The following is a 26,403-nucleotide window of genomic DNA, read 5'->3' as shown; positions in this document are numbered from 1 at the left end:
TGGCTTCTGGTATTACTACAAAAAGAGTACACCACTGGTCCCCTATGAATCCCAGCAGTAAGTAAGATAAGGTCCATCCTTTGTAATGAATGAGGAACTCTGTGCTCATGGGAGATCTCTATATACCTAATGAGATTTAAGCGTGTGAAACAATCTTCTCAGTGTGTCCTTCATGGCAGAGACAATTGCTCTTGACATGGTGAGATAGCCCGTTCAGGATTCTCCACCGAGGATTGTTCTTTTTTGTTGTGCATGGCACAGTTTGTACGGAACGTCTCTAAAGTCCATTTCCACTTTGTGAAACTAAGCGCACACACCTGGTAGGCACAAAAGGGCAAGCAAATTCCTCACAGAGATGACAACAACTGTCAATGGCATCTGCTTTTTAATATTCGGTGCAACAAAGCAGCAGTTCTTGACTTCACTTTTGCAAAAATGTGCAGAGGTGTGAATTTTCTAAACTTCACCGCCGCCATAAAATCTTGCCTTCTTACAAATAAGAATATTTGCATTTTTCCTATTTGGCTTATGAAAATGTGACAAGTGACACTTCACATCCATAGGGACATGTGTGTGCATATTACACCCATCAATTTGGGTATTTTTAAGGAGAACGGTGGGATAGAAATATTTTTAATAAGTTAACTAAATAAATATTTTCAAAGTATGACCTATTTAGCTCACATCAGTTGAGGATCCCACCCACACGGGATGCGTAGAAGAAACAGGACCCCTCAAAAACTATTACCCCTCCAGTGAGAATATGTCTGGGGTTTATTCTTTTTGTGTCAGGGTGCAATGATTTTGCTATTTGCTAGTGGTTAGATCCCACATTTAACAGAATCTCTTCAGACAGAAAGGTCACCATGGAAATTATGATATTAGCATCATCCACCTTGGCAGTGCCATCTGTTCTGTCTTTGGAAGCAAACATACATCCATTAGAGACAGGGTAGGAAGTGAAGCAGGAAGCAGCCAGGCTTTCTAGCCAGTGACTAGGAATAAATATAAGGCAGTTTTGGAGAATTCAGTTACTTATACTGAGGATCCAGAGTCAGAAACTATGCAGGACAAGGTACAATTGTCAATTGCCTGACTCTGACTGGGTTGTAATAAGACCCCCTGGCCATTTATAGTGGTGGCATTGACATGCAGCTGTTGGAGATAACAGGGATTCCCTTCAACCTTAGAGATGAGCATAGAGGGGAGAGGTAGGGTTTGCCTGCAAACCTCCATGGATCAGAGAAGACTTGGAGGTGGAACATTCCCTTATCCTGCTTCATCCGCTATTCCTCAAGAAGGTTCGTCACTGATTTGGAAAGTTCCCATATATGGGAGATGCACACACAGCTTCACGTGGGAGGGATGAGGTTTGCCGTTTTGCACACCTGAAGGGATAAAGGTGAAGCTGTTGCTTCTGTAGACATCATCCAGGAGATATTTCTAGGCAGATGAGCTGCATTCACCCATTTTTGAGACCCCTGCAGTGTCCACATGACGTGGCTGGATCGTAGGGCTGGAATGGAAAGAAGGACCATAAAGACACCCTCTTCCAACTAAGATGCCAACCTCCTCTATCCTGCCTCTCGCTCTTAAAAGAGTAATAATTCATATTGCATTCAGGAAGGAGAGAAAGAGGCTCGTTTTCTTTCTGCCTGAAGAAGCAATGTTGCATAAATAAATGGCCCTTCCTCCCACATGAGGACAAAGGAAAATGATGTAATCAGACCAGAGCCATTTGTACCACAATAGCAAAGGATCTGTCAGCACTCATGTCTGTAAAATCTTACTTTTCAGGGGTTTACAGCTAATCATAAAAATATTTGGGTTGAATTGTAACTTCCTGTGTTGAGAGTGTAGCCAGAAAATATTTTTTTTAAATAAGTTATAATCCTCCCCCCCCTTTTTTTTTTTTTTTACAAAAATTGTTCTGTAGCCCTTAATACACAGAGCAGCAGCCCGGAGGGACAGCGAGATTGATTCCCAGGTCCTGTAAAAATTGTAAGGGAGCAAAATCCTAGCCTGCAGTACAGGCAGAATTAAATCCTTGAATATAAGTTCTTATTTAAGAGCAAATGCATTGGTACAAAACAATTCACGTGCTAATCATTAAGTCAAAGGTGGTGGCGTGTACACATACCCCATTGCCCGTTTTGTCTTGCTGCCAAATCAGTTCCAGGAGTACACGTTCGTTCGTTCGTTTAGTCGTTTAGTCGTGTCCGACTCTTCGTGACCCCATGGACCAGAGCACGCCAGGCCCTCCTATCTTCCACTGCCACCCGGAGTTGTGTCAAATTCATGTTGGTTGCTTCGCAGACACTGTCCAGCCATCTCATCCTCGGTCGTCCCCTTCTCCTCTTGCCGTCGCACTTTCCTAACATCAAGGTTTTTTCCAAGGAGTCTTCTATTCTTATGAGATGGCCAAAGTACTGGAGCCTCAGCTTCAGGATCTGTCCTTCCAGTGAGCCCAAAACAGTTTAAGACAGGCATTTACACTTTAAATCCCTGTGCTTTTAGTGGTGGCATGAACCGTGGTCCCAGAAATCAACTTCAGAACAAGGTGCACGCTGCTTGAACACCATGTATTAAAATGGACGTGCTCATTCTAAGCAGCTTTGGTGATGCAGAGGCAGCAAAAAGCACTTTGAAGGAGGTGTTTTCACTGTGAAACGTCTGTACTTCGTTTTGGGTGCATGAACCATGCTCCCAGGAGATCAACTGGGCCTTAGCAAAGGGTGGGCACTCCCTGCCTGCCTTGTTTTAAAGTGGAAATGATAGATTTCTAGTGCATATGTTTTTGCCAGCACTGTGTAGCAGAAATAGGGCTGATGATGGGCCCTGACCCCCACCCCGCAAGAATATATGCAACTGGTAATGAATTTATTGCAGGACCTTTGCTAAGACATTTTGGGCTAATAGTAAACCACTTCTGAGTACTCTCTACCTTGAAAAACCTGGAAAGGGTCACCAGAAGTTAGAATTTCTTTTTCGTTCCCTCCCTTAGAAGCTAATGCAATATATATAAAGAGAGAAAGAGCAGCATAAAACAAAAAATTTAGGCTCCATAACATGATTCAATTATCTTGGAGGACTTGATAACAGCAACAGATGTAGAAATTGCTCCAGAGAAATGAGAATGTTTATCTTGTAGTATTTTAAGAACAAGATATTCAGAGAGTGCTGTTTCTAGTAAGTCAAATAAAGATTTAATAAAATGCTCTCTTGCAGTTGCATAAAAAGTGCAATAGCAGACAATATTTATTTATTTATCATTTTATTTTCTTTTATTTATTATTTATTACTATTCACAAAGTAATGCCATGCAAGGGAAAAATCACAGAAGCTGACTTAATTTTTTCTTGAATTCATCACTTCTCATCTAAACATAAAGCAATTGTCAGGATTTATCTTTCAAAAAGTGTGAATGGTAGTGAGCAGACCATCTTGACTTCTGCCCTTGGTGTTGTCAACATTCAGGCTACCCTTTGCTATGCAAAGCTTGCCATACTTTTTCTTGTTGACACCGTGGGCATGATATTGTACAACATTATTGGGCCATTTCCTGGATTTTTGAATTGTGGATACACACACAGTATCCCACATTCATAAACCAGATGTTTTTGAAGGATTGGATACAGGGGCAGTGTTTGACCATTCCCAGAGAGACAGTAACAAGGCTCATGCTAGACATTACCTTGAGCAGTGTGATTGTTACCTTGCTTTCTATGGTCACTTACAAAAAATATTGAGATGCTTTGCTAGCCCACAGTGTTTCTATGCGACCGGCAAACATATGCTGGCAGAATTGAGAATCGCAATCTGATTTAAAGATAAAAAAACTCGAAGGAGGAGAATCAGAGACTTGAAATTGGTCATTCTAGTGAGCACTTGGACAGCAGGCTCAGCCAGACCTCAGCTGGTTACAGTTTTCCCCATTAAGTGACAGATAGAGTAATTCCACTTAAATTATGAAAATTTGTTTCTGATTCTGCATCTATACTGACAAATCAGCATATGTAATTTCATGGCGATGCATACGTTGCCACTTTACCAGGAAAGGGTGCCGAGTTTGGAATATCAGATCAAAAAGAGGAACTGGTTACCAGGGAAGGCAGGGATAGAAGATGGGTTCCAGAAGGATGAGCTGATATTGCAGCAAATTTTCACCTCTTCTCCCTGTGTCTGGATACTTGTTACATCTGTTAACGGCCAGAGCAACTGTTCCATTGAAAAAAACCCACCAGAAACTGCCTGGTAGCCCACATTTAATCCGTCAGATTCATATCAGCTTTTTAAGTTTCCTGGAGCTTCAGTTATTTATATACTGAATAAATCATGTCAGGATGTTACTATTATATAAGTGGTATTGTCATTGCTTCCATTTTTTCCTGAGCACAGTAATGCATCTGCTGTTCGCTATAGGCAGGATTTCTAGGGTCAGAGTCCTAACAGGAATTTTAAAAGTACTACAGTATTTCAGGGGTTTAAAGTACACGGAGGCATCGTCCCAACATGCACACCTGCACATACCTTCAAACAGCATTTTTCAGGGGAGTGATTTGCTACATTCAGATCCTGCATGCTGAGGATCTGAGATGGTGAGCTTCACCTTCTGCATGGTAGTGTATGTGCCATGCTGAGTTCAGTGGCAAATTCTGAGGTGCAGATACTCTTCATAGCCCCTGACCCAGAGAGACCCAACATGTTGCAACTGGAGTCAGAATCATTGGGATTTGATGAATCATAAACTCCTTTAATTCAATGGGCCTCCTCTGGTTTTCACCTAGGAAGATTCACTTTCTTGTTGTGAGGATTGCCACTAAGCTCAGAGGAAATGGGGAATTCTGAGGGAGAGGGTCAGTTAGCGCTATTGTCATAGTCATTCTTCCTAATTGAAAAGCCCTGGTGTTCCAACCCTAGGTAAGGTAAGGTAAACCAACCCTATGGAACTCTATATGCCACTGCAGAAGGTTGCCAAGTCTCAGGACCCTAACTGAAGTATGTGCTTCTGTTTCCTGTAGGGAGACACATCTCAGTGGGAATAAGTAGTAGTGGTGAATAGAATTTGATTTTTCTGCGTGAAGTGACTAAAGCTTGGAGGTAGTATCTTCATCCATTTCCAGCTGGTGCCAGGGCTCAGGATCTCATTGGTGTGTGTGTGTGTGTGTGTGTGTGTGTGTGTGTGTGTGTGTGTGTGTGACCGGTACATACACTTTGTCCCATTGTGGCCATATAGAGCAAGGTAGGGGGTGGAGCACCTATCATGCAATTTATGAGCTTCTTGTTACGTATGTTTTGTCAAAAGGGGTGCAGGGTGTTTGTGGGGAGGGGAAAACCTAACTCGCAGCAGGCCAAAGCCTTTTCCAAGCTCCACTGGCAGCATAAGGCATAGAAAAACTCCCTATATGTCATGTGTCCTGCAGGTACGTCTACACTAGATGTGAGGTGTAGCTGCTAAGCACATTTTACCATCTTCCAGATTTAAAAAAAATGTTTTTCTTCTGATGGTAGGAAGCCATATTACCTAGCGAGCTAAATTTTCACCTATTTTCACCCTCAGCTGGCTCACAAATAGTTTCTGCCCCTTTCCAACCTTTGCCTGACCTTCTTCTTCCCCATCACAAAGCTCCTCCCCATGGCATCCTGAGTACGTCCCCTACATCTCACATTTTTCTCCTGAGATTTCTCCAAATGGGAAGCTGCTGTAGCATCTGGACTTTAAAGTATAGGAGCTATTCTAGGTAGGGCTGAAGTAACTGCATCCGAGAGCACTAAGGCGAGCTATGCAGGATACAGCCCAAGACCAGAACTTGGAAAACAGCTGTCAGAATGGCCTAGCAGGACTGCTGGCTTGGACCCCTCACCTTACACTCATTGAAGGTAGCAGTCCTATAACTGCTTATCTAGGATCCGTTAAATCAATGAGGTTTTCAGTTCAGTTCACATGTATAAGGTAAAAGGTAAAGGTTCCCCTTGACATTTTAGTCAGTCGTGTTTGACTCTAGGGGGCGGTGCTCATCCCCGTTTCCAAGCCGTAGAGACAGCGTTTGTCCAAAGACAGTTTCTGTTGTCACGTGGCCAGTGCGACTTAGATTTGGAATGTTGTTTACCTTCCCACCGAGATGGTACCTATTTATCTACTCACATTTACATGCTTTCGGACTGCTAGGTTGGTGAGGAGCTGGGACAAAGTGACGGGAGCTCACTCCGTCGCGTGGATTCGATCTTACAACTGCTGGTCTTCTGACCCTACAGCACAAAAAGGCTTCTGCGGTTTAGCCCGCAGCGCCATCACATCCCTACATGTGTAAGACTGCCCTGTTAATCCATCCGATTTATCAGATGCAGTTGGGAAGAGGCTTACAAAATTTTATGACAGCAGTATGGTGTGAGATGCCCTTCCAAATTCACCCAGCTAGTGGTGTCATGTGGAGGTAGAAATTTACAGATACATTGATGAGGCATGAACCATAGGTGAGTTATGACAATTTTGAAATTTGTTTTCTTGATCTGGCTAATTTTTGCCACTAAGCACCAATTAAAGCAATGGGAATTAGTGGCAGTCAACTTGCTCCATTGGTTTCATAGTGGCTAATTTTATCTGGACTAGTATATTTAAATACAGGCCATTCTCAATGTGGGGTGAGGGATATGGCCTCCAGGAGGACCCTGGCACATTTGAAGGGGGCCACAAACTGGCAACAATTCTTCACACACCTCCTTTTGTTTTATGACTTATGCCTGTAATTCTTTCATATTGCATTTGTGGCTGTGGCCAAACATAGGCCATTGGAATTGGCCCAAACCAAATATCTTCTATTTTTTCTATTTTAATTTATTTTTATTTTTAAAAACTAGGGATAAGGTAACGAGTACAAAAGGTAGAGGGGGAGTATGGGGGGGAAGAGGGAAGGGGAACACAAAATGTACTGTCATCCAATCTGTTTGTTCATGTTGCGATATCAAGTCAACCTTTCGCCTTTCTACAATTTGATTGCCCTCCAGGTTTCAACTTACAGTTACATCTTAGTTTAATTCTCAAACCAAATGTCTTCTAACTGGGTATACACACCCCTAGTCTGTGCCTCCTTGTCCAATATCATCACCTTCCTACACATGGGTTGTGATAAGGTCCAAGAATTTCCACTATCTGTAGGGTCACTTCATGTGAGTTCAGATCCTAATTTCCCAAGAGTTCAACCTAGGAAATATTGTATATTGTTGTTATATTTAAATTGTTCTATTTTTATGTGTTGTTAGCTGCCCAGAGTGGTCAATTGACTAGATGGGTGGGATATAAATACAATAAATAATAATAAATAATAATAAATAACCCACTTGGTGAATCCTTCTAGATAATCAAGGGCCACCACTACAGATTCCTCACTCTCAGTGTGCAGAAAGGTGAAGGGATGGGACTAGAGTGACCCCCACCTACCTGTGATATGTATACTGTACTCTGTTAGAGAAGACCAGAATAAGGCTCAAATCAAGGATGGGGACTCAAGTCGCAGGACTCACTTTCAAGTTTGACTTAAATTACACTAATAGTTGACTTGGATTCGACTCACGACTCAGAACCCAACCACCCCTCCCTTTTTTTTCTGGGGGAAAAAAGCTTGTTTTTAATAGGGACTCAGAACTTGGTACCAAAGATTCAGATTTGGGACTTCATACCAAAGAATTGCCAACATCCCTGGCTCAAATTATAACTAGAGATGGGGGTATTCGTATTCATATACAAATATGAATATCCCCGCACAGGTGGTGATAACGAGGGTCCAGCCCCATGGGTCCGGGCGGTCCACTCACCCATCCGCTGCTGCTGCGAATGCTGCAGTTCTTCCAATGGTTCCGTAGATTGCGATCGGCTAGCCACTCCTGGCAGGAGGCGGGAGGACAAGCCTTGCTGCAAGGCCGGGGAGTGGCTCGCAGATCGCAGTCTGCAGAGCCATTGGAAGTATCGTGGCATCCGTGGCAGCGGTGGATCAGTGAGTGGACCATCCAGCTCCATGGGGCTGGACCCTCCTTATCGCCATTTGTGCAGGGATATTTGTATTCATATACAAATACCCCTATCTCTAATTATAACTAATCATTAGTGTAAACATCTACAGCCAGAAACAATAAAGTTTATATGTACAGTATATGTAACAACAACCATCGGATCCCGGCTGTGAAAGCCTTCGAGAATACTTTAATCATTAGTACTCTCACTCCACATCTGAATTAACACAGGGCAAAGTAATACTCCACTTCTGCAATGCTAGTCATGGAGCTGAGGGCAATATTTTGTTTGTGCTTTTGATATAATCATAAAATTAATGAAGGGTTTTTCCTCCAGCTGAAATCTGTTCTGCCCTGATTTTAATTATCACTTAGTATTGGAAAAGCTAGATTTTTAATAGAGTATTGATTAATCAAAGATGCCTCTTTTCATTTAAATGAACCAGGGTAGGGGTGGTGAATATTTCTGCAGACTTTGCTGAAGTATTAGTTGAAGCTGTAGACTACCAGTTTTTCTCTACAGAATTATTTCTCTCTCAGGACTACGCTCTTGCAAAGTTATAAGCACATTATTTTTGCTGAAACCTGTGGAAGAACATGTCTCCTTATAACCGTAGGCAGGATTGCAGCTGTGGCTATTGCTTGAGAAATGCTATTTGCTGTATTTAATTTAAATTAAATTGTGAATCACACAGTCCAGCATACGGCTGAAAATGGTGCAAAGGAGCCATACACAGAGAAAGAATAAGAGTAAATGTAAAATATTCCCCTGTCTTGCTGTAAATTATTCACCAAATGTACAAAAAAATCTGAATAAAGAACCTTTGCCCTGCCATATACTTTTAGACTCCAAGAAAGTCCAGGCAGTGTGTTCCAGTGGTAAGGGCTTATGGGAGTGGAAGTCCAAAATATCTAAAATCCCAAAGATTCCCCATACAAGCAAAGAGGCAATTTAAATTTTCTTAAGGGAAGTGTAACAGCCCAGTGATAAAGCTTCTTATGCAGAAGGTTGCATGCTTAGTCTTGGGCACATCGAGGCTGGCCTGAACTCCTGCAGAGAACACTGTTGATCAGGATGGGCATTAGAGAGCTAGACATGGGCCAACGGTCTGACTTGGCAGGATTGATTTAAAATGATAGTACACACTGCAGTTTATACAGATTCTGTATACTCCACCCTCCGACTAATGTGTATTTTTGTTACGCCTAAGACCATACAAGAAATATTCTCATTTGGTGGCATACATTGGTCTCTATGTAGCAGTGGGATAGATGTTCCTCTTTAATTAGAGGTATTTAAGCAGAAGGTTGACAGGTTTTATTTAAGAGATGCTCTAGCGGCATCCTACATATCCCAAAGTCCACGTATTGAGCTGTACCTTGGACCACCAAGATGCCTTCCAAATCCTCAATTCTATATTCTAACAACACAAGAACCAGTGCTTTAAAAGTTTCTTTCTAAAAATAAACATTACTGTAACTTGCCCAATCTTTTTAAAGAGGAAATGCCAGCTCATTACCAATACTTGTTAATTCCATTGTATTGCATGTTAATTGTTTTTAGTTTTCTTGGTGGGGGGGATACAATATATAGTATTAAGTAAGCAACATATAGGAAGCGTCAAACACCCCCCCATTAACCAGGAAAAGTAATGAATCAATCTTTCTTACACAAAGGTTTTAACAGCAGTAACAGCCATTGCATTATTCTTGAAAATAATACCCTTTTTTATCCCCAAAAGTATCATTGCATAGGTAATATGTTGAACCTCTACAGTATTTAGACCATTGCTATATCAGACCAAAAACCTGTCCAGTCCTGTATTCTGCTCACACAGTGACCAACCAATTGCCTTTGGGAAACCCAGAAGAGGGACATGAGCACAATACACCCTTCCACTCAACTTTCACCAGAAACTCATAAGAAGGCATATCAAAGTACCTGTTATTGCATGAGTAGCTCTGTCCTGCCAACCTAGCAGTTCAAAAGCATGTAAATGCGAGTAAGATAAATAGGTACCACCTTGGTGGGAAGGTAACGGCATTCTGTGTCTAGTCGCCCTGGCCGTGTAACCACGGAAACTGTCTTTGGACAAAACATTCGCTCTATGGCTTGGAAACAGAGATGAGCACCACCTCCTAGAGTCCGACACGGATGGACTAAATGTCAAGGGCAACCTTTACCTTTACCTATTGTATGAGTAGCTCTCTCCTGGGTTCTGTTTCTTGGGTCTTTTAATTTATAGATGACTTCAAAGCAGTAATTTATTATTTGCGCTTCTAATGCACAGCATGCACACCAAAGTGTTTAGATGGTTGGATTACAAACTAGAAGCCTTGATAAACAACATTCCATCATAGAATGTGAAGTGCACCTCAGGCACAAAGGAAAAAAGATCCACTTAAGAAACACACAACAAGCTTTAGCCACAAGCTTCTGAGTGACTACTGCAAGGTAGTAGCCTAGTAATAGTAATAGGCACAGCTTCTAGTAATGTGGCATCAGCTTTAAATACGCCTCCTCCATTTCCTTGTTCTTGGCATCGCTAATTAGTCATTTCTCCAATGCCATTCAACTGCTTTCCTTACTTTTTTCCACTGGCAATGCATCATGTTATGGCATGGGGAGTGCACTTTTTCCTCCTAGGTCAGGGGAAAAAGGCAGATCAGGAAGACTAGGCAGGCAGGCAACAAAAGCGATGCATACACACTTATTCTTGGTATAACTACATATGCCATCTAACACCCCTCTTCATTCATGTTTCCTTTTTCCAAAAGAGATTATTGGGAGCTGCTGAGAATTATGCATGCAGGCATCAGCAAAGTGTCGCCCCTTCAACAGCATTGTTCCATGCTGGATATATTATCTGGACACAGTGAATTCTCCACTAATTTCAGTGATCTGAGATAAGAGCACACTTCCTCCATATGCTGCGCATCCTCCCAGTTGGGACAACAAGTAGTATGTGGAAAGATTCCCTGCATGAGGAGAGGTGGCTTGGATTTGGGGCACAACTTTACCAGATTCTCCGTGAGTCAGATGGGGAGTCTTCACAGGCTAGATTAGGTCTGAGGTGGGGGGAGATGTTTCACTCCCTTGCATGATACTGTAATATGACCAAGAGTCAGAAGCCCTTGTCCATCTACTGTAAAGCATCTAGCGAGATGTCTATCAGTCCCATTATAACTTCTGGCCACTGATTTGGAAAGATATTCTGTTCCCTCTGAATCTCAGCCAACATTGCATCATGGATTTTCTTGATCTTCTGCAAACAGGAGACATGACAACCTTCACACCAGCCAACCCATTTTTAGCCGAATGGGTGAACGTAGTTTCCATGGCAGCGGAGGCAGGCAGAATTTGACTTTAAGAGCCTCGGCAGATGGATGCATTCTGCTTCAACAGGCAAGGCTCTCCGAGTCCAAAGAGAAAGAGAGAGAGAGATTGTCAACTCCTTTCATGCCATGGCTCTCTTAATGTGAAACCCATCTCTGGAAGAAGAGGAAGGTTTCAGCTCTTGTCTTCAGTCTTAGGGTCTCAAAAGTGCAGCAAGTGGAGTCACAAAGGAAATGGCAAATAGTAAGAGTATCCAAAGAGGGACCAACCTGTGCATTCTTAGCTATAATGATGCTGCCAAACAGTTGTCTCCAGAATCCTTACAGTGTGTTGATATGCTTGTGAACAAACAACCCTAACTTCATAGGATCATGGAACTAGAAGGGGCCTAGTGATTCTGTCCCCCTGCTTCATAACAGATACGGTAGTTGTCTCATTTCCTTTTGAATGCCTCTAGTGTTGGAGTGCTCATCACCTCCTGAAGTAATAGATTCCATTGTTATACAGCTGTAAGTTAAGACATTTCCCCCTGATATTTAGCTGAAATTTGGTTTCCTTTAATTTGAGCCCATTATTATGTCTCTGGCACTCTGGAATGATCAAGAACAGATCCTGCCCCTCCTCTGTATGAATATATTTCAGGTATTTGAAAAGTGCTATCCTACTGTATTTCCCCTTAGTCTTATTTTCTCAGGCTAAATATGTCCAGTTATTTCAGTTTTTCTTGATAGGGTTTGGTTTCCAGCCCCCTGATCATCCTTCCTGCCCTCCTCTGAACTTGTTCCAGTTTGTTGGCATCCTTCTGGACACAGTACTCTAGATGAGGTCTAACCAGTGCCAGATAGAGGGGAACTCAGTACTTCATGGGATTTGGAGACTATACTTGAATACTTCTGTTAATGCAGTTTAAAATAGTGTTTGCCTTTTTTGGAGCCACATTGCAGCTTGTGATCTACGACAATTTTAAGGTCCTTCTTGCATGCAATATTGCTCAGCCAAATATCTCCCGTCTTGTAACTGTGGGTTTGGGGTTTTTTTCTCCTGGATGTAGAACTCTGCAATTATCCCTGTTAAATTTCATTGTGTTGTCTTCAGCCCAGAACTCACTCCTATCAAGATCTTCTTCAATTTTGTATCTGTCTTCCAAGTTATTAGCTATTCCACTTAATTATATGTCACCCCCAAATTGTTACACATTCCCTGCACCCCTTCATCAAAGTCATAAGAGCACTGGGCCCAGGACCGAGCCTTGGGGTACCCGACTTGTTGTCTCCTCCCAGTTAGAGAAGGTCCCATTAATCATCACCCTCTGAGTACGATTCCATAGCCAATTGTGTATCCACCTGACACTTGATCTATCCAGCCCACACCTAGTTAGCTTGCTAAGCAGAATATCATGGGGCACTTTGTCAAAGACTTTGCTGAAGTCAAGATATATTTATTTATTTTTATTTATTTATTTATTTGATTTTTATCCCGCCCATCTGGTATATCTTTACTTACTTCCCCACAAGATATTCCGTGGCTATTTGTTTATCAATCTCAGGTTGTAATCCTGTTGCTTTCCATTTTTATGCTTTTTGTGCTAAAAAGTTGAGTGCTGCCTTTACTTTCGGTTGTCATGTTTCTATCTCCATTGAGTAATTAAATCATGATTTCTTTTCTCTATTTCTTTGTTTTGCCAATGCCTGAAGATTTTTCTTGTTAATCTCAGTTCATTTGCAGTTTTTCCCTTCCTAACACCATCCGTACAATTCTTTGCTAACTGTCCTTACTCTTCCTTTGTGGCCTTTCTTCTACTTTCTATATATGTCCTTTTTTGTTTTCAAGTCTTCTCTATGCGTTTTATGATGCCACATTGGTCTTTTTTCTTTTTCCTGTCTTTTTTTTTCTTGTTGGAAATGTGTGTAGTTGTGCCTTTAGAATTTCCTTTTTAAGAAACTCCTTCCCATCCTGGACTCAATTCCTTGTTAGGAATTTCCTGCCATGGGACCTTACATATCATTGTCCTGAATTTATTAAAATTGGGTTCCTAAAATACAGCTACATTCTACTTTTGCTTCCTTTGAAATCAAGAACTAAAGTAGAACATGGTCCCTTTCTCCCAGAGTTCCCTTACTGTTACAGTATTTCTTCCACCAAATAATTCCTTTTTTGTTAGAATCCAGGATAGATAATCTTCTAGTTTCTTCCTCTACTTCTTGTAGGAGATAACGATCAGCAAGACAACCCAGGAATTTCTTGGAAGGGCCATATTTGGCAGAATTTGCCTCTTAACAGATATCAGGATAATTGAAATCTCCCATCGCTGTTACATTGTGTCTCTTTGAAATTCTTGCAATTTGTTCTTCAGAGGTTCATCCACATCTTCTTGGTTTGAATGGACTGAAGGCTGCTTCATGATATTTATCATGGGTGTTCCATGGAGGAGGCTGTTGTGTCTGCGTAGGCTGTCCACAACAACCAGGACCTCATTTGTGGTGTGTGTCCTGGCTCATGTGGAGAACCTGCATGGACAGAGTGGCTTCTTGCTCTTCAGACAGTTGCATTTGCACAATTGAAGTACTGTATAGCTGAAGTCCCTCTTGGACCATCCAGGTGACTACAGTATAAAACTGCTGACCTAGCTGGTGTGGATAAACTATCTCCTTTTGATCTGTTTCGTTACTGTACAGTTGGTAATATGCTTAGCATGTCAAAACAGGAATCAGCCCCTTCTCCCTGCCTAAAGAAATAGCTTGTAGTTAATTTCACTTGAACGTGTAATATTATTTTTGAAAAATAATGCGTTGCTGTTAGTAATTGTTTTCCAAAAGTAATGTTTCTAAAAAGCAGTGCTATTCATTATTTTACAAGTAGCATGTTACAAATACATCCCTATTTTTAAAACAAAAATATACTTAGAATTGCAAAAATGGCAGAAAAGCAGAAAATAACTTCCAAAAACATTTTTGATGTAATAACAAAAGATTGATTGATTGATTGATTGATTGATTGATTGATTGATTGATTGATTGATTGATTGATTGATTTATTTATTTATTTATTTATTTATTTATTTATTTATTTATTTATTTATTTATTTCCCACCCCTCTAGACCATGTCTACTCAGGGCGGCTTACAACATAAAATAAATCAATATAAAAATACCAGTATATATAATCATAAAAATACAATTGCAATATTAATTAAGACAATTAATTTAAGAAAGGATTACCAAGATGGGATAGAATAAGAAAAGAAGAGATAAAAAGACTTAGCTGACTGGAGGGAAGGCCTGCTTAAATAACCAAGTTTTCAACTAGCTTTTAAAAACACCCAGCGAGGGTGCCAGCCGAATTTCTGTTGGAAGGGCATTCCACAGCCGAGGGGCCACCGCCGAGAAGGCCCGGTTTCTAGTTTTTTCCTTCCAAGCCTCTCTCGGCGTCAGAAATGTTGTTGTAATACCCCCTTAAGGAACTATGTTATGTTACTTCATGAAAATTACATTGTTATGTCCTTGTTACTCCCCAAAGCAGAGTGTTACACATTATATCCTTCCTCGAAACATGTTGCTTCCAAGTCCTGATTTTGACGCTGTTTGCTAGGTTGCTTTCATGGCATGGATGATCAGAACATCAATCACCAATCTGAAGTATGACAAGTGCTAATAGAACTACTCTGGAGTAAATAAGATACATATTGCATAACTGACTGTTGCTAGGCAGCTAACAAATGGAAGCAGAGAAGGAAAAAGGGAGCATCATTCTCCCATGTGATGCTATAGTATTGTGTATACCCAACGGCATTTAATTAAAATTCCTTTTGCAGAATTCTGGCACTGGCTAATGCTTTAGTGCCTGTTGTTGAACTTAATAATGTGCTTTTCAATCATGTTGGCTTTCTGGTGCTTGAGAGTTCATGTCCCTTCAAAGCATTTCAGATGAGCATCATTATTTATTTTAGCTCATTTTTTTTATTTTATTAAATCCAGAAAAATCCACTATATAAAACACATACTGGTTACAATCCAGCTCCATAAAAATAAGTGAGATTTTACCATTGATTTGAATAAGATACAGATTGCACCGCATTATGAAGCTGCATGATTGTGAAGTTGGCCATACTAGCTGCTTTAGAGGCTCAGTCAGAAGACACTGCAGCCCTGTAGTTTTAAATCTTTGAAATGCAGGTTGAATTTGAAAGGCAATGTTTTGAAGACATGTGTTTCTTGTATCATGGAGCTATGGGTCTCCCATTGACTGCAGTCCACTGTGAAAACACAACAGCTTATTTAAGCAGTTAATGCATTCAGGGTGCTCGCACAGACCTCCAGTACAATACACAATCCCCCTAAGTTTTGATATTTGCATGATCCCGCATGGTGTAGTACTTAGAGCATGCATTCTCGTATAAACAGCAAGAAGGGAATGCTCTAACCTACCATCTGTGATAAACAGACAGGTAGAGGTACTTCGTCCATTAAAGAAGCCTCCGTTGCTTGCCAGGGTCGTATGGTGTCCCCCAGATCTAATTGTGGCTTTTCCAGCAAACTGGGACCATGAATTTCATGGAGTGATCCCAAATGGAGACAGATACTGTCTCTTATAAGATTAGGATGAAGAACGCAAAATAGGGCCCTGCCTCCGGAGTTTCCTGGAGGAGGATTGTGGAAGTTCAAGTGTTTCTGGTGCTTCTGAAAGGTCTGTTCCTTCATTGCACTCTATGTGGGACTGCCTCTGGAAAGTGTGAGGAATCTTCAGCAGGTCCGAGATGCAAATTGTTAATAGGGACTGGTTAAAGAAATCACATAACCCTCTGTTACATCAGCTTCACTGGCTGTTGATCCATTTCCAGGCAGAATTCAAGGTGTTGGTTCTAACTATAAAGCCCTAAATGGCTTGAGCCCAAGCTATCTCAAGGACCTCATCTCCCTTTAGGAGCCTGCTTGAGCATTAAGATCATCAGGAGAGGCCTTTCTCTCAATCCCACCATCCTCACATGTGTGTTTGGTGGGGACACAGGAAAGGGCCTTCTCTGTCCCTGCTCCCAGACTCTGGAACTCCCTCCCACTGGAGGCCAGACTGGCCCCATCTTTGCTATCCTTCCACAAGCAGATGAAGACCTTTCTCTTCAGGCAAGCTTTCTGTTAATCACAGGCTGCCTGAATGAGGTTTTTTCAGTGGATTGTTGTGCCTGACTGCTTTGAATGTGTTCTTGGTGTTGCTTTTGTTTACTGGTTTTTAGTGTGATATCTGTTTGATCACTTTGAGTAGGTGTATACCTTTAAATATTGTTTTTTAATTATGTAAGCCACCTTGGGTCCTTTTAAGAAAGTCAGGGTAAAAGTAAAGGGTGATCAGTGTATCAGGCCAATTATAGGCTAGCCTATCCGTGGATCCATGTTATGCCTCTGATCTTGAACCAGGCTAATCCACCTGTGTTTACTTTCTCTGCACAGGAAGGCCTGGCTGACCAGTGTCGGAAGTCCTAGCTCACGCATCGACCGGACAAATTTTTCGAATGAAAAAGAGATCTCGAAACTTGACTTCACTCATTTCATCACAAGATACTGAGATGAAAACAATGCCAAGCTTAGAATTATCCTGCTGCCGTTGCATGACCGTCTCCATGTTTCCCTTGAAGTGTCGTGGTAACACTTTGGGGAGGTTTTCTTGCATGCTAGGAAAATGTTTGCAATTCTTGCCCTTTGCATTTTAGTGGAAGTTGCCAGTAGAACAAATGCAAGCAGAACAATATTGGGGGAGAAACAGCACTTTTTGCTCTTTCTTTATCTACAGAGCACTTCCCAAACTGAGGCCCTCTCTACAGACTGAAAGCCAAGGAATAATTTATCTCAGGGCCTTTTAAAAAATTGTGTAATACTAAACTGTATTTAACATCTCTAGTTTTCTCTAAATAATAGCCATTGGGGAATTTGTTTGCACTAGGAGGTTATCTCCCAGGGTTAATAAGATGGTTACTGTGGAGCAAGAAGTCCCTGGGAAGTAGGATCAGGAGCCCATGCATTAATGGTCTTAGTATGGATTCAACTGGGATAGCCAGAGGGGAGCAAGGGCCTCTGTTTGAACACCGCTCAAACATGGAAACTCTGTTTGAGAGGGGTAGCACTTGTAAAACAACTTCTTTAGTGTCTCACTTACCTTGAAAGTCCTATTAGCGTTGCTATAAGCCGCTTCTGACTAAATGGAACATATTACACCCTGATTCAACCACATACCATAGTTGTTGTACAGAGCAAACTGAAATCCTAGGCAGGTTAAATACAGTCATGCTTTCAGTGGCCCTTCTAATATTGTCCATATCCAGCACATACGCATACGGATTTCAATATGACTTCCATGCATATAAGTGCAGATTGGGGAGTTCTTCCCATGTTAGCCAGCCTACTTATTTGCTTATTTACAGAACAGTTCTGTGCACATTTACTCCAAAGTAAAGCCCATTGCATAAAATGGGAATTTCTCCCATTTTGTATAGGATTACAGGATCATGGAGTCAATGCTAGAGGCTCCACCTTGATATTCAGAAATGACCATGTAAGACCACATTGTTATTCTGAGCTCTTAAATACTTAAGCTTCAATCCCCAAAAGCCAGCCTAAAGCAAGAAGCCCTTGTAGTAGTCCCGCTGGACCTTAGGAAACCTCCCAGTTTCATATCTTCCCCGACTAAAGCTGTTATATTAAAATGGCGATGTCTGATACATCCGTCTTGGCTGTATTAATGCATGTGTGCTAAAATAAACATTGATTGTCATGGAAATGTGTCTGGTCTACTTTGACAGAAAAACATTCCCTAATCAGTTCTTCAGAGAGCAAAGTGATGAGATAAGGAGCTACATTAACTGGCATGCCAATGTATCCGTGTATACAGTTTCCCAGCTGTTATCCCGATGAACTTCTGTACATACACTGATCAGCCACAACATTAAAATCGCCTGCCTAATATCATGCAGGCCTCCCCCTCATGCTGCCAAAACAGCTCTGATGCATCAAGGCACGGACTCCACAAAACCTCTGAACTTTATATCTGGGACCAAGGCATTAGCAGTAGATATATTAAGTCCTGCAAGTTGTGAGGTGGGGCCTCCATGGATCAGATCTGATGTTCCAGCACATCCCATAGATGCTCAGTCGGATTGGGATCTGGGGAATCTGGAGGCCAAAGGCAACACCTTGTCATATTCCTCAAACTGAAGAATTCTGGCAGTGTAGCAGGGCGCGTTATCCTGCTGAAAGAGGCTACTGTCATTATGGAATACCATTGCTATGAAGGGGCAGCACGCTTTGGTCTGCAACAAGCTCTAGGTAGGTGGTATATATCAAAGTAACCTTCCAGCAGTAACACCTGCCTCCACTGGCCTGTGTTCTTCCCATAGTGCATCCTGCTGCCATCTCTTCCCCAGGTAAATGCTGCACACACACCTGGCCGTCCAGCTGATCTAGAAGAAAATGCAGTTCCTCAGACCAGGCAACCTTCTTCCATTGCTCCATGGTCTGGTTCTGATGCTCACATCCCCATTGTAGGCACTTTCAGCAGTAGAGAGGGGTCATTGTGGGCACTTTGAACAGTCTGCAGCTGTGCAGCCCCATATGCAGCAAACTGTGATGCACTGTGTGTTCTGACACCTTTCTATCATGGCCAGCATTAGGTTTTTCAGCAATTTGAGCTACAGTGTGCTTGGACCAGACAGGCTAGCCTTCGCTCCCCACACCCATCAATTAATTAGCTTTAGGAACTGACTGTAGACTTGCTGCCTAATAGGCCCCACCCCTTGACACCTGCCATTGTAAGGATATAGTCAATACTATTCACTTCACCCGTCAGTGATTTTAATGTTGCGGGTGATCAGTGTATAATTTAGGTTTGCTATTTTCCTTCTGGTTGGAAGCTGTATGTGCAAAGGAGCACTTCAATGACAGTGTGGTTGGTTGGGCCTAGCCGGTGGGGCCTGAGATGAGATGAAGCACCTGTCAAGTTCTGAGAGAACAGGAAAAGCTAATAGCGATACCTGAATTACTTGTCTGGTCTCAGGTGTTGGCCTTGAGACTCATGTCTTATGATTGACTCTCTGGGTTCCAGGCTTTGGCCTGGAAATCTAACAGAATGAGACACAGTTGACCTAACAACTCTGATCTGCTCCTGGGATGGATTGTGACATCAGTTCAACCGAAGATCTCCCAGGAAATCCAAGTTTTTATTCCTGTCTCTGAAATTCCTTTCTCCTTTGAGTCTTGCACTTCTTCCCGTGGTGTTGTAGCTTTCAGCCTGCAAATCTTCAGATAGAATTTATTTATTTATTGAATTTCTATATCCTACTTGACTGGCTGTTAAATTCATCATTGCATCTCCAGGACACATACCCAGTGCCATCGCAGAGAGATGTCCTCAAGTCTCACGTGTGGGTCTTGAATTCTCAGATGCCAGGATGCTGCTCATCCAGCAACCCTGCTGGTGTGCAGAACAAAGCAGACAGCAGCAACACCATAGTACAGAGCTGCAAGAAGCATGGGGAAACTGAGATTATAACCAAAATTTAGAAGGTGCCAACATTAGCCGCTGAAAGGTTGTAAGCCTGTCACTTTCCATTTTATTTTTTATTTTTTTACAAAAAGATATGGGAAGAGGGCAGTGGCAATGACAGATGAGGGTGGTAAGTAACCTGTGATCCCAGTGAGAACTGTGGCAATTTCAAGTGCAGTATGAAGACTCTTGCCCTAAACATTTTATGGGATAATTAAACATCCCATGTGAACAACTACAGCAATTTAACTGTAGTTTGTTTGTTTAAAAATATTTCTATCCTGCTTTTCTCCCCAAAAGGACCCAAGGTGGCTCTTTGTCCAGTCACAGCCTAAAAATGGGTTGTTAGGACAAACTCTTGTGGCAGAACAGCACAAGCGCATAGCAGACTGTTATTTCCATCTACTAGACTAGTTTTCACTGGGTCTTTGTACACATCTGTCCTCTAAGATTTCACTGAAGTTCTTCCCCAGGCTGCTAATCAATTGCTATCATTCCAAAGACACACAGCTTTTGTGATGAACTACAAGCATCCTTTGTTAAATTTCTTGAGGTTGACCCGAAATGCAAAATGGTAAAGATCAAGTGCAGGTCCTGTTCAATAGCCAGAATCTCCTTCTGTTGGAGACCATGAGTCTTTCTTTCCTCATGGGCCAAAATTAACTACATAACATTTGAAAGAGTATTAGATTGGGGATGCAAAAGCTGTTCAACATGCTCTTTAAATTATGCTCTATTGCTGTGTTGTAGTGAATAAAAACATGATGTAAGACGTTATCTCAGTGTTTCTCAACTTGGGGGGGTCACAAAATGTTTTCTGGGGGATCGTGGGTTGCCTGGTAAATGTTGTGGCCCTTGTTAAATAATGCCTTCCTTGACCTTTCAAAGTAGGATATTAAAGTTAGTGTTTACGAGTATGTATGAGAAAGAATATGTATGAGAAACAGGCCCTTTGGGGAGAAAAGACGCTACTTTCTGAGAAGGGATGACTTCACTCTATTAAAAGCACCTTTTTATACAAAGGTGGCGGTGGGATCTGCAGGTTACTTGGGTATTATAAAAGGGGGTTGCAACTCTGGAAAGGTTTGGAACCACTATCTAAACTGAGTGTTGTGGTATGTAAATTAAACAGAAAATGAACACAACATTTTGGATTCAGTTTTAGGCTCACACAGCTGGGAAATGTAGTTCTATACCCCATCCTCCTCCTCAAAAAAGAAAGAAAGAAAAAGAAAAAACCTACCTTTTAAAAATGCTAACTAAAAGGTTTTTGGTCCCTGTTGAATAGATTGCACTGTGGGATGAGGGAAGGGAATCCTGCAAATCTGGGCAGAATCAACTATCAAGAGTAAAACCACACCAAACCACGGACAATAGATTAACGGTCTAATCTGAGAAATATAAATGAGCTCATTTGTGAACTGAATGGCATGCTCATGTTTGGGATGGTTTTTGAGTTGGCCTTAAAGTTGTTCATCAGCAACTTTAATGAAGGAGAGTTGAAACGTTCCTCAAGTGTATCTCTTCCTGGAGATCAAGACCAAGATTATATATAATATGGTATTCCCCATTACTACTGTATGTAGAGATGTGAAAGCAGAACAATGAATAAAGCTGACAAAGGGGGAAAGCCATTAATTTCAAATGCAGAGTTGGAGAAGAGCTTCATGGCTATCATGGACCACCAGAAAGATAAATTAATGGGTACTAGTTCAGGGCAACCCTGAACTCTCACTGGAAGCTAAAATGGTTAAACTGAGGCTAACATGCTTTTGGTATATTAAGAAAAATACAAGATTCACTGGAAAAGACAATAATGTTAGCAAATGTTGCAGGCAGTTAAGAAGGGAAAGACAATTCAACATGAAATGACTTGACTTAAGAAAGGACACCATGGCCTTGCGTTTGCAAATTCTTGGCAGAGTTCTTAATGACAGAATCTTGTGGAAGGCATTGGCTGAAATCCTGCTGCTTAGCATAACATAATTTGTAATATTTAGTTTGTTCTTGGCCAGCAAAACAGAGAGGTACTTTGCCACAATTCTTGAGCGTGCATCAAGATAGCATGTGCAAGTGTCCCCAAGAATCACAATGGAGCCTCCTTTTTTTTTTTTTTGCTGGCTAGGGGTGGACTGAATGTTATGGATTGTGTTAGACTAAGTAACAAGATTTCAGCGATTAATTCATAAACTCACCATACCTCCGCAACAACAGACACATAAGAATGATAAATTGCAGAATATCCCAGGTGGTACAACCTAGGGCTAGTAATTCAAATAAATCTCTGGATGAAATGTATTTAAATCACATACATATAAATTATAGTCTACGCCTACCTTTGTTCATAAGCCTTTAAATTAGTTTATGCAGCTTGTACACCAATCTTACTCCTTTTTTTCTTTCGTCTGTGGGGGGTGGTGCGTGTGATGGGAGATCCATAAGTGGTCGCCTCTTCTCTGATGCTCTGCCATATTTGATGTGTCATAAAGCAACAAGGGAGTCTGGCAGCCATGTTCCCCAGTGAGGGGAACTGGCTGCCATACTTTCCCTTCTAATGACACCAATCTGTCAGATTTCATTTCCCTGATGTTCCCTGGAGCTGCCTTCCACGCTGTCCTTTTATTCTTAGAAATCTGTGCGCATGTTCACGTGCAAAATCCTCTTATACTGGGAGAGAAAGAGAAAAAGAAGGATTAGTCAGGAGAGCTTACTGATCAGTATGCAGCGACAGACTGAGAAGCATCAATAAATATTAAGCTGGGGAGATCCTTGGCATGACCCGAGGGATTCTGGGAGTTGTAGTCTATGGTCTGAATCACATTGGAAGCCTCGACCAGATTAGTCCCATTGAATCAACAGGATTTACAAAAGTTTGGATTTACCATTCAACAACTCTGGGGGCCATTCTTTGAAAAACTGATTCGGAAAAAAATAAAGTAACATTTTGGTGATTCCAAATGTACTGGGAAGGGTTTGATTTTGTTCATTTTATTTGCAAACTCACATGCTGTCTGGCTGGGAGAGATTTTTTTCTGGGCTGGTGTGATCGTCTATTTATCCAGCATTAACAAATCATTAATTCTAGCCTTCAATTTTAAAGAGAGCCCTACCTCTCTGCTGAGTGTTATTTTCTCTTCTCTCCCTTGGTTGGTAGCAGTTGTTTGCTTACCATTGATCTGTTCAGCTGGCTACCAAGTATGTGTGCAGCAAAGAAAGGAGCATGCAGAAGTCTGTAATTTCAAACAACTGTAAGTAAATACATGTCGTTTTTTAAGCTGTTAAGGCAGCTTCTGCTGTAGCTGTCCAGATTTTCAGGAAGCATAGCTACAGCGGAAGCTGCCTTAACAAGCTGAAACAAGGGAAGAGTGGGTTACATCCAGATGATTTCTACTTACCTGTCCTTACTAGAGGCAGGGATTCAGGCCCCTTCTGCTGTTTGTACGTGTGAGTGCTTGCTTTTCTACATGTGTGTATATGAATGCCTACTTTTGCCTCACTTATTTCATTCACTGCCTGGTCTGTGTCGCTCCTGATGCTGCAACACCTACAATGGGTCTGGAAGTTGAGTCATGTCAACTGGACTTCTTTTTTATTAGGTTGAAACATTTCACTGCTCATCCAAGTAGCTTCTTCAGTTTGAGGAGAGTTGAGAGGAGACCCCTGATATGTCCTCCATGCTGGTTTCACTTGTCTCTGGTCTGAATAGGCACATTAGATGGACAAAGGACGTGTGTGTGTGTGTGTGTGATGGAGTGAAAATCCCACCTCTGCAGTCCTTCTCCACCCATTGTCATGGGTCATTAACAGTCACTAACAGTGGTCTTTCTAGTAGGTGTGGTCCTGATCTTTCTGGGGATGGATGAAAGGGCAGCATAATAAATAGGAGACAGAGTGTGTCTAAAGCAGCATACTTCTGCTTTTTAAGGCCTCCACCCCTGTATCATGATGTTCTTTCATCCGTCCCCAGGACCACACCCAATGTGTGGGAAGTGAAACCAACTTGGAGGATATATCAGGGGTCTCCTACCAACTCTCCTCAGACTAGAAGCTACTCGGATGAGTAGCGAAACGTTTTGACCTAATAAGAAAGAAGTCCAGTTACCATGACTCAGCTTCCAGATAACCTCACCTGGATGACTGAGAATCTTCACAGATACAGTGGGTATTGAGAGACACAGTTCTTAAAGAGTTTAGGAATTCCACCTTTAAATTGAAAATATCAGGAGAAATAGCCGTTTCTCTCCTCATACAAGATCACTTGCTTTGCATCATTCACTTCCCCTTTTCCTTGGTAATTGTAATTCCCCAAAAGACAATGGCTGTCTGATGAGCTTTTCCCATCTGCCGCTGTGCCTGGTACATCCCAATCTAAAATCATACATATTAATATGCTTTGAGAAAGAAAATCACCCTGGATAATATACTAGGCTAGGCTCTTACATGCCTAGGTGGGTAAACTGACTGCTTCAGTTACAATCCAGAAAGCTAAAGCAGTGGAAGAGTTTATTACATTCTCTTGGAAGCAGCTGAGTGCATTTCAAAATCTTCCATTATTTTTTCATTGGCATGATTCCCAAGAGGCTACCTGTTGCTTGTGAGTCATGAATATTGCAGGTGGTCCTACTGCATGCTGGGATATTCAAAGGAATATTTTGTACAGTGAGGTCTTCTGAGGTGTTTGCTACTTTTAGTTCAGACGTAACATCAGCCTTCACCTCCAGATATGCTGGACTACAACGCTCTCTCTCTCTCATCATGCATACTCATCTATGGCCATGTTGGTTGGGGATTTTGAGAGCTGTTGTACAAAAACATGAGGCACAGGCTGACATCATGTCTGTGTGGTTTGCTTCTACCACAAGAACAGAGAAACAGGCCTGCTAAATGAGACTGACCCCATTTAGAAACTCAAATTTGTTAGTGAACATTGATAAACCCAATCTCTGTGGAATAGAGGATTGGTGGTTGATCGATGAGTGTTGAGAGACTGAATTTTCCCCAAACCCATCCTTTGCTAGTGTACCAGACTATAACTCGTTTCACTCCCTATCTAGCAGAGAAATGCTTCCCATGGATGCTTGGTTTTACAGCCAACACATCTGGAAGGTGTAAAATATTTTTGGGTGGGACTGGTCTCTTTAGCCATCAAAACCAGTAGCCATCACTGCTTCCTTTTATCCACACTGAACCCTTTCCTTGGCCTGAATAGTCCTTGGGTAACAAATTCATCAGACAACCCTGAGGGGCCAATGATACATGCCAGATAATATATCATTCCAGCTGAAATCTCCTCAGCGTTTCAGACACGTCATTCCAGCAGATCTTTGTGACTCAGAAATGCACCTTGCAAAATGAAGCTTATTTTGACATCCAGGAGTCCAAAATCACAAAACCAAGCAAGCTGTTTTGCAAATTTCAAGAGGCATGAACAGCTTCTGCTGTGACCATTCGACTCTTTCAGCACTTAAAGACTGTCCTTTTTGAATGATGTGGCTCAGTAATGTTTAGTTGGACCCTGAGCTCTACTGTTTTGATAGAAGGAGAGGTAAAATATATATTTCTAATCTGCTGGTATTAACATCCCTTAATGAGCCTTGTGGCAGTACTGCAGCTAAGACTTGAGTTCGATCCCTCAGGTAGCCGGGTCAAGGCTGGCTCAGCCTTCCATCCTTCCAAGGTCAGTAAATTGAGTACCCAGGTTGCTGGGAGTGGGGACAATGTGTAACCTGCATAATTGTAAACTGTAAACTTCCCAGAAAGTGCTTTAAGAGCTATATGAGCAGGATGCTTTTCTTTTAATGGTTTTGGACCTGTTATCTATTGTAGTGCCTCCCCTGAAGAACATCAACCCATGCCAACTGATCCACCCATGCTGGTCTCCTGTGGGTGGCCTCTGAGGGAGGTGAAGGAGGTGTCCACAAGGAACTGAGCCTTCTCAGTAGTTGCCCCACATCTCTGGAGAGATCCGTCAGGCCTCCACCCGCCCAGCTTTTAAGAACTATCTTCAAATAAGTCTCCTGAGACATTCTCCTACCATATCATCTAGGATCGTGGTTTACCTATTGGCCCTCAATGTGTTTGTTTGGGATTTTTTGAATGTGGGTAGTTTGGGATTTGACTGGGGGGTAAACAGGGTGGGTGGATTGAGGTTAATCATCAGACATGAAGATAATTTACATTATTGTCAACCGTCCAGTGTTCTGCACTAAATTGGGCAGTATACAAATTGTTGAAATAAATAATTCTACTAGTTTTTTTAATTTTTCATTGCAATTAGGCTTCAGTGAAACCAACACAGGACTGATGAGTTGATAGCTGGTTGATAGCTTTCTCACACTTGGCGGTCTGTTGAGGATGGCTAGAAAAAGTGCCTTCCTTTTCATCATGCAGCCTGGGGGACCGCTGGATTAGGCTGTCCAGATAATGAATTTAGGTCATCAGCAATGCTTTATTGAGACTACAGCTTAACAATGACAAATAGTGCCTAATGGCCTATTCTTCTTGCTATGCCACCCATTGTTGGGAGCACATTG

At 41.8% G+C, this 26,403-nt stretch overlaps 1 protein-coding gene and 1 long non-coding RNA gene across 2 annotated transcripts in view; one reads left to right on the top strand and one right to left on the bottom strand.

Annotated features, from left to right (window-relative positions):
* The window catches only part of ACYP2 (acylphosphatase 2), a 75,405-nt gene extending 57,296 nt beyond the window's left edge, over positions 1–18,109 (top strand). Inside the window, exon 4 of the mRNA XM_020809927.3 lies at positions 16,786–18,109. Within this exon, the coding sequence (XP_020665586.1) occupies positions 16,786–16,900 (115 nt within the window). The 3' untranslated portion in view covers positions 16,901–18,109. The remainder of the gene's footprint in view (positions 1–16,785) is intronic.
* Positions 18,110–19,077: 968 nt separating this feature from the next.
* Positions 19,078–22,611, bottom strand: LOC144584992 (uncharacterized). Its single transcript, XR_013539484.1, has 2 exons — positions 22,207–22,611; positions 19,078–19,844 (listed from the first exon to the last, which is right to left on the bottom strand). It is a non-coding gene; the product is annotated as an uncharacterized LOC144584992 (long non-coding RNA).
* Between the last annotated feature and the right edge of the window lie 3,792 nt (positions 22,612–26,403).

This window comes from Pogona vitticeps, chromosome 1, assembly GCF_051106095.1.
Source record: "Pogona vitticeps strain Pit_001003342236 chromosome 1, PviZW2.1, whole genome shotgun sequence".
NCBI classification, from domain to species: Eukaryota; Metazoa; Chordata; class Lepidosauria; order Squamata; family Agamidae; genus Pogona; species Pogona vitticeps.
This window is presented reverse-complemented; position numbering and strand designations above follow the sequence as displayed.